This window comes from Gymnoscopelus braueri (genome assembly GCF_963280865.1).
Source record: "Gymnoscopelus braueri genome assembly, chromosome: 12".
Lineage (NCBI taxonomy): Eukaryota > Metazoa > Chordata > Actinopteri > Myctophiformes > Myctophidae > Gymnoscopelus > Gymnoscopelus braueri.
Window position 1 is genome coordinate 29,348,497 of NC_137614.1, and position 13,750 is coordinate 29,362,246.

General features: G+C 43.8%; 1 protein-coding gene across 2 annotated transcripts in view; it reads right to left on the reverse strand.

Annotated features, from left to right (window-relative positions):
* Nucleotides 1-13,750, reverse strand: part of lamb2l (laminin, beta 2-like) — a 68,228-nt gene that overhangs the window by 40,946 nt on the left and 13,532 nt on the right. The window contains exons 1-2 of one of the 2 annotated variants that reach the window (XM_080443617.1): nucleotides 12,402-12,682; nucleotides 9,618-9,673 (exon numbers count right to left, since the gene is read on the reverse strand). In XM_080443617.1, the coding sequence (XP_080299743.1) occupies nucleotides 9,618-9,660 (43 nt within the window). In that variant the 5' untranslated portion in view covers nucleotides 9,661-9,673; nucleotides 12,402-12,682. Of the gene's footprint in view, nucleotides 1-9,617; nucleotides 9,674-12,401; nucleotides 12,683-13,750 lie in introns of those variants that run through there. The other variant, XM_080443616.1, reaches the window with a different exon arrangement.

Here is a 13,750-nt window from a genome sequence, read left to right on the forward strand (position 1 = left end):
CAATAAGGCTTCGAGCCTGATAGGCCTCGAAACCTTAATTATGGAAAGGGAGTATTTACTGGTCCCCGGGGGAAAGGATGGCTAAGATGAACACACGTGGGAGCTGTTAGGGGTTAAGTGCCTTGCTCAGGGACACTGACACGTAGACAATAAGCTGAGGATCAAACCGGCAAGTCGGTGACCTTCGTATTCCTGGACAGATATGGAAAGGAGGTTAATGATGCTGCTGTTTTTGTGAAATGCAAACAAAGCCTATTGTATTTGTGTCATGCTATGTAGATTGCGAGATCCACATCATTTCCAAGTTTAAATGTATTTAGTTATTCATTGATAACATTTTAAATAACATTTACTGAATCAGTGACTGACCAGTTAAGAATTTCTCCACCTCCAACCTAACAGATCAACTTCCTACTGGCCATACAGTCCTGTTATTGTGGTGGCTAGTCAGGGAAACCCTGTACCTGTGACTAACACGGTTACACACAAACACACACACACACGCACACGCACACGCACACACACACACACACACACACACACACACACACACACACACACACACACACACACAGTATAACGATCATATAGCAACTTGGCCCCAGCTCAAGTAAAAGATTTAACAGAGGCAGATTTTCTAAATTCCAGTGAGGCATTAACGATGTGAAGGGATTAGTCAGCATTTCTCTACTAATCAACCTGGGATGGACGTTTACAATGCATTCACTCTGCACACAGCACAATCCTTAGAGTGTACACATGGAACCAAATGGACCCGTAAGGGTTTTCAGAATTAAATTTATTGTACTGTGTACTCAAGCACCATGGCATTCCATAAATGATAAATGTTAATGTATACAGAAAGCACAAAGACACATATAGAAACACACACACACACACACACACACACACACACACACACACACACACACACACACACACACACACACACACACACACACACACACACACACACACACACACACACACACACACACACACACACACACACACACACACACAGAAACGGCCAGGTGAACAGGTATTCGGGTACAATAACCAGGATCAAACGGCCAACCTTTGGAATGTAGATTAACATCAGACCCTCCTTGTCCAAACATCAACTACAATACTGTACTGAAACACAGGAAACTGTTCCTAGATTGCTCCTGGCAGTGTATTTCAAAGGTTCATAGATACTACAGTATATAGGCTAGGGAATATCTGATGGAGCACAGAAGAGTTTATTTAAAGACAAACAAAAAATCAGTTTCAGTGCTTGTTTGTGTCAACAATTAAAAGGCAGGAATATGTAAGTCATACTTTCATGGTACTGTGTACACATGCAAAACTCAGGTATCAGAGTAAGATCAGTTGAAAACCACTGGTTTCTGGAAAGAAGTGCAACTTTTTTGCTAAAATACCCCTTTGGACATGATCATGGCATCATTTCCTATTCAAACAGCCCCTCTGATATAACAGGGGGGTAAAACAAAACATAGAAACAGGAAAATAACTATATCTGTGTTTCACCTGACTTCAGAACGGGCCTACAATGCTATAACATGGGCTCACTGCACCTTGGTCAAATATCCTCGCCCGGACAACAGAAACTGTAGAATATGTAGGAATGTAAATGCTGTGCAAACACTACAACTGTAAATGTGTGCTCTGGTTTTCCCCAGGCAATGAAAAATAATGAAAATAGCAGATCTACAAGCTCACAACACGTCGCTTCGCAATTGATGAAAAGTTTTGTTTTTTTTCTTTTACAAATCTTTTGAAATAATATATATAGGCTTACAGTATATATTAAATGCAAGAAACAGAAAAAAGGAGATATTTACTCGCAATTTCGCAACCCATTAAAATCTGTGACCCAAAGATGGGTCCCGACCCACTGTTTGGGAAACAGTGATCTAAGGATCCTAGTTTGATCCCTGCTCATCTTGGCTTCATGTCAAACTGTCCTTGAGCAAGACACTAAACTCTGTCTGTGTGTGGATGTTCAGGACTACTAGTAATGCATACATTGCAAAATGTTTATCATTCTGGTAGAGATGTGAATTCAAGAGATGTCTTGCTGGCATGAGTGGTGCCTGTTTCCATTCTAAATATAACTTATTACATCACAGATCTAGATCAGGTAAGGCATTCTCTTCTGCAGCTTGTGACCGTACACTGTCGGTATGTACAGTACGTGTACCACCTAATTTTCATAATGGGCCCTCTTGGGGTTGAACGATGACTGAGGGTTTATGTTGAAACAGGCCACGCACGCGCACGCGCACACGCACACGCACGCACACGCACACGCACACGCACACGCACACACACACACACACACACACACACACACACACACACAGTTTGCCATGCTTGAAGTGTCTGCATGAAAAAGGCTTTCTCCCATCTGTCAGACTGTGTTGAAATACAGAACACTGGTGTTTGACTTGGTAATTACAAGGTGAGGCATTTATTGTAGCAAAATACAGAGACAGACAGACAGACAATGAGACAGAGAGATAGACACACACAAACACAAACACAAACACCCGAGAAGATCATTTTTCTATAGATGTTTTTCATATCTGAACTGTGACAGTGGTGTTTGTACCACAGAAGACTGTGGGAAACACCTGCCTCCCACCTGCCCTGACTAGCACAGAGAATGACAAAATGCATGTGTGTGTGTGTGTGTGTGTGTGTGTGTGTGTGTGTGTGTGTGTGTGTGTGTGTGTGCGTGCGTGCGTGCGTGCGTGCGTGCGTGCGTGCGTGCGTGCGTGCGTGCGTGCGTGCGTGCGTGCGTGCGTGCGTGCGTGCGTGCGTGTGTGTGATTCCCTGAGGTTTCAGTTACCTTTACCATGCTGTTATTGCATTCCACATTCTTCCCCAGAGATGATTAGAAAACAACCATAACAGAACATTTTCAAGCCTTTCCTGCCACATAAAGCAGGCAGGAATGACATGGAAAATGTTATATAATATCAAGATACATAAATTATAAAAAATGTCAAGACTCCTAATAAAAATTTGAACCGACTAATTGACTGATCTCTTAACATGCACGCACGCACACAGGTTTGTTGTTGACACCATCCCTGGAATTTCGTCATTATAGGGGCAAATCGGGGCACGGTGGTGCAGTCGGTAGCACTGCCGCCTTACAGCTGGATGGTTCTGGGTTCGATTCCTGCCGGGGACGCTGTGGGCGCTGTGGGCGTGTTCTCTCCTCCGCGTCATCAGTGCCCATACCCTAGGTGGGGTTGGCAAAAGGGCCTTTCTGTTTTAACGTGTTCCTTCCACATGCTACGTCCTACCGGGGAAACTCCCCCCAGTCAGGTGATAAGAAGCGGCCTGCTCACTCCTCATGCATTGAAGGAAGCAAGAGCTCAGTTCGGGGCTCTCCCCAGGCTGGCAGAGGGAGAGTAGCACCCAGGATTACAGCTTAAGAATTGGCACTGGGTGAAAAAATGGGTTACAAAAATCAACAAATTAAATGTAGGGGCAAATCCACTTGGTCTTTGGTGTTGTCCATTTTTTGAGGGCACAAAGGCCAAATGCCAGGGCAAGAAGGCCATCAAATACAACAAGATTTGATGGAGAGATGGAGACTCAGGGGAGTTAAGAAATTTGAATCTCAACCAAAGACACTGGTGTCTACAGGACAAGAAAGAGACAGAGGAGAAAGTGGTACAGTCAGCTGGGGCATAAAGGCCACTGTGGCCTCAGGGCATGCCAGTTTTTTGAGGGGCACAAGGCCAAACTGAGGGGCAACGACGGCCATGGCCTTCGTGGCCTCCCTGAAATTCCTGCCCTGGTTGACACCACACAGTAAAATCCTCAGTGTTAATTTATGCATTTGTAACTGAAGAGACTGTACAAATGGAACCAAATGAACACATACAGTAATGGTCCATTTGGCTCCATTTGTACAATCTCAGAGTTATATTAACACTGCACAGCTGGTTTAACAATGCATTATTATATTTTGGTCAAGCACATGGCAGAAAAACGCACGCACGCACACACACACACACACACACACGCATGCACGGACGCGCACACACACACAAGGGAAGTGTCACCGGTAAACACTCCCTGTGTACGGTGCTATGGTAGGAATGCAGGGAGAGAGGAAAATGTTATTCATTAGGGAAAGGATTCCAGGTGTCAGTGTGTTGGACACAGACTCTCTCACTCACACAAACACCCTAAGGCTTAACTCAGCCCTCGCCACAACATGAATTACCCTAACCTTTACCCTAAACTAACCCATGGTAACCATAAACCTGAGCTCTAACCCTAAAATAACCCATTAATCACATAAACCGTATAGACTGCTCCTTTTTTCCCTCAACACCAAATCTCTTCGCTGAAAATAGCAGATCTACAGCCTGACAACACGTCGCATCGTGATGTGTTATGAGCTTGTCGATCTTTGCCGAAGGTTTATGTGGTTAACCTAACCCATGGTAACCATCAACCAGAGCTCTAACCCTTAAATAACCCATTAACAGAGAGAGGATCGGAAAAAGACCTTGCTTCCCAAGATTTCCCTCAGAGATAGGAGCAAAAGTGCACAGTACAGTATGGACGACAACACGCACGTGCACAGACACACAGAGACACACACACAAACACACACACACACACACACATACACACACCCACTGTGTGTGTGAGAAATTGACCCACATTCAAGGCTGTATACCAGAATGAGTGTGTGCGTGCGTGCGTGCGTGCCGTGCGTGCGTGTTCGGGGGGACATCAATTAACCGTGCTATAGGGGTCCACTGTGCCTCCAGTCCAGCTCTGCTGTCACTACCCTACCATTTTCCAAGCATTCCACAAATACCCTGGATTCTAACACACTCAAATGACAGATCTTCAAACCAACCTTCAAACCATTCCGAGCTCTGAATAATGACCTAATAAGCCCATGGCTGCATGACCACGGACGGAGGGGCTTACAATTTACAAATGACCATCCATGCGGACTGACTGAGCTATTCAAAGTCTGCTTTGAAGACCCACCAATACCGCTTGTTGTGTTGAGGTGGTGAAACGCTGTCATTTGCAGTCACATGAGCATTTAGCTGACACACATTCATATCCAGAGCAGTACAGCCGCTACAAAAACAGAATAAGCTTCAATTCACTTACAGTATAGCGTCCCTGTGCTGGGAGTGAACATTTGGTAAAAGAAATTGCAGATCTTCAAGCTCACAACTGAATTTGCGACAAATTGATGCCCAGCTTATCGAGGTGTAGGTGTACAACTTGGCATCTAATTTCTTGCCAGTGAAATGTTTCACATGGAATTTGTGGAGCTGCTGCACAATCATAAGATTGAGAAATTCAGTGAATTTGCTCAAGGAACACACTTACACTCAAAAGACAATGGAAATAAGCTCTTGAGCTTAATTGTGTTTTATCCTTTTGCATTTTATCAATAAAGATCAATCAAACAATGTCTCTTGTAGTTAAGATCACAAAGTCAAAGAATCCAGGTCCACTGCAGTATTGGCCTTGAATCCGACAGTGGTGACTTTTGGAGAGGCGCAAGGTCTCTCCATCTTTTACATTGTAAACGTTTTTAATGTTATTTCAGCTTTGGTCCATTGCAACATATTGCATAAAATGCTACAAGAAAATACTGTGGTAACCACAAAAGGCCACAGCAGTGCAGGTGACTTTCAGGAAATTGTGCAAGATTCTTTTGCTTGGCCAACGACTCATTTTGCAATCCATAATTAGTTGCAGTGGATTTGAACGCCTTGCAATAATACATACCCTGCACAAAAGCCTCTGTAATTTCTTTTCCGTTTGATCATTATTCTGAATTGCGAGGCTGTCATTATGACCTCCCTCTCCTGTCACAGTACTGACAGGCTTTCCCTCCAATTTCTTCCCCCTTGGCTTGTGCCACTGCTGTGGTCGGCTGGTTGGGCAAACCTCCACCTCAGCATTCTGGGTCACGGGTGTGAAACAACGCCACAATGTGTAAGCAGTAACCCTTTATTACAGTGTAAGATCAATTTCAAATTTGCCTCAGTGATTGTGTTTACCTGTGTTTAACCACTTGAACCACAGCGCCCCTATTCTGTGGCGAATGTCTGGAGAAAATAGGTGAGCTGGTAGATCAGCTATTTTCAATGAAGATATTTATTTAGTGTAGAGGAGGTGGCCTGGTATAAAACCCTGTGGACTCCGGTCAACTATACATAGAGTTTAATTGGTTAAACTTTAACATTGCAATGTGTATTCATTATACACTGTTAGAGGTCGCATTGGAGTGCCCACCCAGGGTAATAGTGACATTAATAGTAGGTTACTACACATTACTGTAAAATTACAATAACAGTAACATTAATCATGAAGGTAAAAAATCACGTAAGACAACGGTTAGAATTCTCAGTGATGTGGTGACTTTGCCTGGATACAGCTGGAATCATACTGAACCCCTCTTTGTTAGATTCATGAGCATGTTTTGAAACATGACCACTTACAAACATGTACGGTTTCATCTGTTTATATTTTGATAGTAGACATAATATTTACGGTCAAGGCGGTCAGGGACTTCCGAAAGGAGCCATGATATCAGCTAACATTGTGCGCATACAGCCTTGGGGTCGGGACGAGGTTAGGCTTATGCTTAGTGTTGAGAGCTCGTAGATCAGCTATTTCTGGTGTGCGACACCGGTCCACAACTAAGTATAAATCAGGCAAGTATAACGTCAGACCAAGTTCAACAAACCAGAATCAAGGAGCAATGTACCACTGACTGGGTAAATTGTTTATTTATATGGTTGTTTATTTACTTACATTTGGAGTCTTACTTTCACTGCAGTACACACTCTTATCCAATGATGATGTCAAATTAACTGATTGTTATCAGAGTCAGACTACAGATATTTGGCTAATACACTATTGGCAGCACTGATTTGAATTGACATCAGGTCAGTGAGGACAAGTTCACTTCCTCAGCCATACTGTCCCATAAAGTAAATACTATACAGTGTACCTATGTTTAGAGCATGTCTGCGATTAAGGTGTATGAAATAATGATGGATTAGACCTATGCTATGACTACATGATAATGTATGGGTGACTTGGAGAACTGGAGAAGACAGACAGAGAGAGAGAGAGAGGGAGAGAGAGAGAGAGAGAGAGAGAGAGAGAGAGAGAGAGAGAGAGAGAGAGAGAGAGAGAGAGAGAGAGAGAGAGAGAGAGAGAGAGAGAGAGAGAGAGAGAGAAAGGTGGGTATGAATAAGCCCACTTCTCCCTAAGCCTTTAGATTTAGCCCCTGGCAACAGCTGATTACAAACCCATACACATATACAGTAGTATATGCACACGCACGCATGCACGCACGCACACGCGCTAGCACACACTCACAAATCATCACATCACGCAATCTCACACACAGGAAGAAACAACAAGCGTTACCGCCCATTCCCATCTCCACCCAAGCTCTCAACTCCACCTAGGAACAGACTGTTGAGAACACATCAGTGAAACAACAGACCAGCTATGACAGCCTGATAAGCTACCTGGCACCACAGACTAGAGAGCCACCACTCCTACGGGCTGGGGCGGCACCTGTCAGCGGGAAGTGTTGGGCGGGAGGAGTAGGGCGAAGGCCCTACGTCCTCCCGGTGGAGGCTCCTCACTGGCAGGTGAGTCAGTGAGATACAACACAGAGATGTGTGGGGAGGAATTAATTAGCATAACGATTCAATTGGGGAGAAAAGGGGGTAAAAATTGTTCATTTTATGAAGTTAAATGTTCTTTTATGACATTTTATATAATAAGTATATTAATATATTAAAATGTAATGTGTATACTTAATTAAAGAATTATCTATAAAAAAGTATCATATTTTTATTTTTGCTTTTAATGTTCATAAAATGTATGAACAAGTTTATATATTTAATAAATAAACTTTAATCGATCTAAAAAAAATTATATCAGTCAAAACATTGGTAATCATGGTCTAGGACTCTCTAAAATCGGGAAAAATCTGGCATCGGTAAAAATGCTTTGAGACGTGACACTTCCTCAATGTCGTGACTGAAAAGCTAGTTTAAAGAGACTGAACAACAGCATAGAATGGAGATGTGTTCTGTGTTACTTTGCTGTACTCCCGGGTGTACAGTTTCCCTGGGTCTTTTGTGTGTTACTCTACCTGTCGCCTGTAGAGCAGAAAGCTCAAACGCTCTCACACAATGCTACTAATCACACCCCTGTAGAGGAGAACCCACAGATTTCAGTGAATAGGACAGAATAGGGAGAGAGAGAGACAGAGGTGACCCCTGCAGCCTGTCTGTCTGTCTGTCTGTCTGTCTGTCTGTCTGTCTGTCTGTCTGTCTGTCTGTCTGTCTATGGCTAATAATACTGAGACTCAGAGCTTGTGTGGTCCTAGTAACTAGGCAGCTTGACGGCAGTGTGTATACAGTCAAAACCACAATAGGACAATGAGCATAATGTTGACTCATTGACACGTTCCTTTTCACACTCAAATATCATACTGATGGAAAAGCAGAAGAAAAGACAATCCACTTTTTGACGACTAAAGGCAGCTCTCCACCAAACGGACTACTGCAGATTACTACAGAATGGCAGTAGAATGAAGTCGGGAGATCAGTCGATTGGAAGGTGTGAAAAAAGGTTGCTGAATGCACCTGAGGGCCGACACCGACAGACGGCTACTATGGTGCTAGAAAAATAGCCTATGGCTTTATGTCTTTTTCAACAACAAGCCCGCTGCTATGCGACGGTCGAAAGCTGACCAAGCTTGCTCGGTCGGCTTTCGACCCTTCCCTACAACTTGCGACCCGACGCAACAGTGTACCCACCGCCCATTCAACAGCAGATTTTCGGCAACAGACGCTTTCCAACACTTCCAGCCGCAGACGTCGGTGCGGTGGAGAGCTACCTTTAAATGGTCTCTCTCGTAAACCGTACTGATACAAGACTATGTTAACACATCGGGTGCCAAACACGGTCTGAACCGTGTTTGCGCAGAGTAGCGGTCCGGTGCCGAACACGGTCCAGACCGTGAAATATGTCTTTTTGTTTTTTTCGTTTTTCTCCACACGGGCGGGGCTAGAGCAGCTCTGGGAGTACCCATTGTGATCTTGAGAAGGATAGGCCAGATAGATCACCGGAAACAAAAACATGGCTGCCATCCACTTCCTGTCTATTTCCTTCTTTAAAACACCTATATCTCCGAATCTGTTTCCGGTGGGGAAAACCGGTCATGCGCGATGCGCGATCCCCCCCCATTGTAACTCGCGAGTGAAATGTTATCGTTCCAGGCTGTAGCCAGGGTCATCGCGCAACATGAATGGATGTTTTTTTTTACATGGATTTGCTCCTCGTGGAGTCTAGAGCCTTAAACAGCAAAACGCAGTCAATGGGGAGAATGCTGGCACCCAACGTAAGTTGTTATGAAAAAATGCTGGCACCCAATGTGTTAAGACACACATTAGTGTACCTCCCGGATGCTTCGCTACACTACTTCCAGCATGCATTTAACAAGATATCAGCTCAAAACATTGAAAACTTTATCTTCACTTTTATTGAAGAGATGGAAAGTGACGTCCACTCACCCAAGATGAGCAGCCCCAGACACACAGCCATGACCGAGGGCATCGGGGACACGAGGCTGAAAAACAGACAGGAACAATGACATTTGAGCACAATCATGAAGACGCATACACAGCAAAGTCTGAAGTGTTTGTTTAACCACTATCTTAAATTGTTGAACGTGAGCGTTGTGTTGAAATTGGATGGACAGTCAGTGCAGTCAGTGTGCACGCATTGTGAACCACCTAGGTGAATGTAGTAAATAGTAAGGAAAAGTCTGCGCTGTCACTGCACCGCAGTTAAGACTAGCTAAAATGTGGTCTAACCCCAAAGCGCAAAGTCTGTGTGTAAGATAGCAGTGCACCCTGTTTGCTCCAGACCGTACCTCATTTTAACACATTGCGTGCCAATCGCGTAGTTCTACGCGAACCTAAATAATTGCGCAGCGTGCCAGTCGCGTAGTTCTACGCGAAGTGGTCTTTTATTTTTATTTTTTCTCGCAGGTTCACATTTCATTGTAGGCCTCCCTCGCAGTGACACATTTCATTGTAGCACACCCGGATATGGAAATATCCGTATCCAGAGATTTTCGTTCCCACCCGCCGCCGCTCTAAATCTTCCCCTAATCCGCCATTATCTCTGAGTTTTTTTTCTCCTCGCTGAACGCTGTTTAACATAAACCGCGACTACTGCAAAATGGAATGTCGCCGATTGAAACGGTCTTCTCTGGGCCACTCACACAGCTACCCTGTGTGTCTACAAACAGTTTAACGCGCGATCTTAAGGTATTTAGCGAGGTCTGTGGCGACGTGAAAAAAACAAAAAAACAACATCGCTGGCACTGGTGAGTACATTATGATATTAAACTCTGGCGTGGAATGTGGCACTAAAATAAGTGCAAGATAAATTGGTGTTTAGACAACATGGGAGAAGGTTGTTGACAACTGTGTGAGTTGGAAAATAGCAATGACAGTTCTGCGTTGCACCCAGCTCTGTTTTGGCGGAAGATAGGGCCCAAGTGGTTAAGTCTGAAAGTGGACCTATAAGGAACTGTGAACAAACAAATGATAATAGTCACACAGATGTAAGGTGTGAAGACTTGGGCTCAATATACATCATGTGTGGGGTGGTCTGTCAAGTGTAGAATGGCGTTGAAGTGTATTCTGTGGGTCAGAGGTTCCGGTGGGACTGTGTTGTGGCACAGAGTAGAGAAAGGGCCCTGCTGTGTACCCAGGATCCACAAACATGGAATAAGTGAATGGAGTCAAAGCTGTGAGCATATAAGTGTGTGTGTGTGTGTGTGTGTGTGTGTGTGTGTGTGTGTGTGTGTGTGTGTGTGTGTGTGTGTGTGTGTGTGTGTGTGTGTGTGTGTGTGTGTGTGTGTGTGTGTGTGTGTGTGTGTGTGTGTGTGTGTGTGTGTGTGTGAGTGAATACGCGGGGCAAACACGCGAGCGAGTGAGTACACACTTCATTCACAGGTTGCACACTAAACCAGTCTTTGACCTCTCAAACAAACAAATGTGGCTACAGGAAGGAAAAAGGGATGTGTGTAAATGAAAAGAGTGACAAACAATATGCCCTGCCATTGAATTGCAGTCCAGAGTGAGTCATGGCCTTGTAAATATGACATTTTGCCTTTTGACAATACGGAAATAACTTAACTGGTCCATTTGGTTACAGTTTGAGTCTCGCTGACAACAAGATTTGGGGATGCATAAAATAACGTATCCCGAATAGAATTTCAGCTAATGAGCTGGCTTACGAGTTAATGCGCTAGATGACTGAATTCTCTGCTATGCCACTGTTCTGCTTAGGTTGAGGATGGGGTCCTCTGGAGCAGACCCCTTTGAGAGTGGAGCAGAGAGGGGCCCATGCAAGCTGTAGGCTCTCAAGAGACCTGCAAGGACGTCTAGTGCCTCTCAGCTGCTGCAGAGCTATAGAGATGGGGCTACTGCTAAACTAAAACACTCCTGCTTTTCAGTCCGAACAGCTCTGTAGGCAGGAGACAGAGTCCTACAGCCCATTCTCAACCTGGTGCATTGTATCAATAATGACCATTGTGCATGATTTAGGAATAAAAGCAGTTGGTTCTGGATAACAGCATTAGATACTGGTCTCCTCTAAAATATACCTAACCATAACATTTTATTTTTTATTCAGTCGACTGTGTTAGCTAATTTGATCTGGTATCAATCCTTGCGGAAAACAATATTGTTCATCTGCATTCGTGCAGCATGAGGCTTCTGTAGCACAAACTTACATGTAGTAAAATAACTGGTGTGTGCTACGACCACAAGATGCTTCCCATAGAGAATGAGTTTAGCAACCACAACAAAATTAAGACAGGTTTGTGGTTTAACTGTAAAATAGCTTGTTGAGTTTACAGTTTAACCACTGGCAAGAGGTAGTGACATTACAACACAGCGAGACATTTTAAATCAGAATTTTCAGAAGACACAATAAATATAATGCTGCCCATAACACATTGAATATAGCAATACCACAATGAATATAGGCATATTAACAAACAAAACATTTATATAAAGATTTCTACTACACAAAATCCGTAGTGTCAATAACTACTTACTTACTTACTTACTTACTTATTACCTACTTAAATGAACAGTCTGGATTTTACTGTGTATAAAGATTGATGAACTTGCTATTCTGATAAGGCTACACATTTTACATCAGGACAAACAACACTTATGTCAATACCAGTAACACACTTTCAACACCATGGTCAATGTTAATCTGATCTCGCCATTTACTAATTGTATAAAACAAAAGCTTGCGCAAGTACTCACACAGCCACAAGTCACTTGCCTTTCCTCTAGCGCAGTCTCTCTCTCTCTCTCTGTGTGTCAGTAAAGCAGGTTCTCCCTCACATCGCATGTGCACGTGTGCAGAACGCCGGTGTGTAAGCTCATGTGTGCATTTCTGACTGTGCACGCACATGTGGGTGTGTGCATACGTGTCGGTATGTGGGAAAAAAATACAAAAAAATCCCGCAAGCACAACTAACCGCGGCGATGTGAAAAACTGAGGGACTGCCACCGGCCAATCAGAAGTGACCCTCTACTCCCCTCCCCAAACGGTCCTCTACACTCTTTTCTCCCTCTCACTCTCTCTCTCGGTCTCTCCCTGCATCATGCACCCCCACCCCACCCCACCCTCGCCACCGGGGCAGTGGGGTGAATGGACAGCCATTCTTATTCTAATGCCCCCGTCACTCTTAGAGCCACTGGCTGAAAGAGGGGAACGGTCTCCAGGCTGCTGGAATGTACCACCCCTTTCTTCTGGACACTGAGAGAGAGAGAGTGAGAGAGACGGACAGACAGAGACAGAGAGGGAGAGAGAGGGAGAGGGAGGGAGGTAGGGAGGGAAGGTAGAGGATAGGACAGAAAAGGTGAAAGACGGAGGTGAAAAAGAGGGTAAGCAACTGATATGAGTAGGGGAGAAAAAATGGAGTCAGATAAAGGGAAGAGTGAGAGGAAGAAGGAATGTTATCGCAAATGAGATGGAGAGACAGAGATACAGAGAGACAGATGACATGTAGGGAGAGGGGTATAGGGTAGAGATGAAGGGAGTGGATACAGTAACAATAAGCATACCCTACACCAGTGGTTCCCAAAACTTTTAGCTCAAGACCCAAAAGAGAAACTAGACGTTTGCCCGGGACCCAAGCTAGTGAAAATAGCAGATCTACAAGCTCACACCGCGTTGTGAGCTTGTAGATCTGCTATTTTCAAAAATTATGGATTTGTTTTTTAATTTATGAAATACTTTTGAAAAATCTTGTGTGTGTGGATTTTTTGTTTGTCTTTTTTATCTTTTGAAATAATAATATCTTTTTTAATTTAGGAAATGAAAAAAGGCGATATTTACTCGCGACCCATAAAAATGTGTGGGAAACAGTGCCCTACACAGTAAAGCCCTCAGTGTTCAAATGTTTGTAATTCCAAGAGTTTACGAATGGAACCAAATTTGGTTACATTTGTAGTACAAATGTAGTAGTACAAATGTAACAAAATTTGGTTCCATTCGTACAAATTTTGAACACATTTCGTACACTCTCTGAGTTACAAAAGGATAAATTTACATTACTGTTAACATTCTAACATTTTCCAGGGCTACAGTGGTCAAATGCAATTCC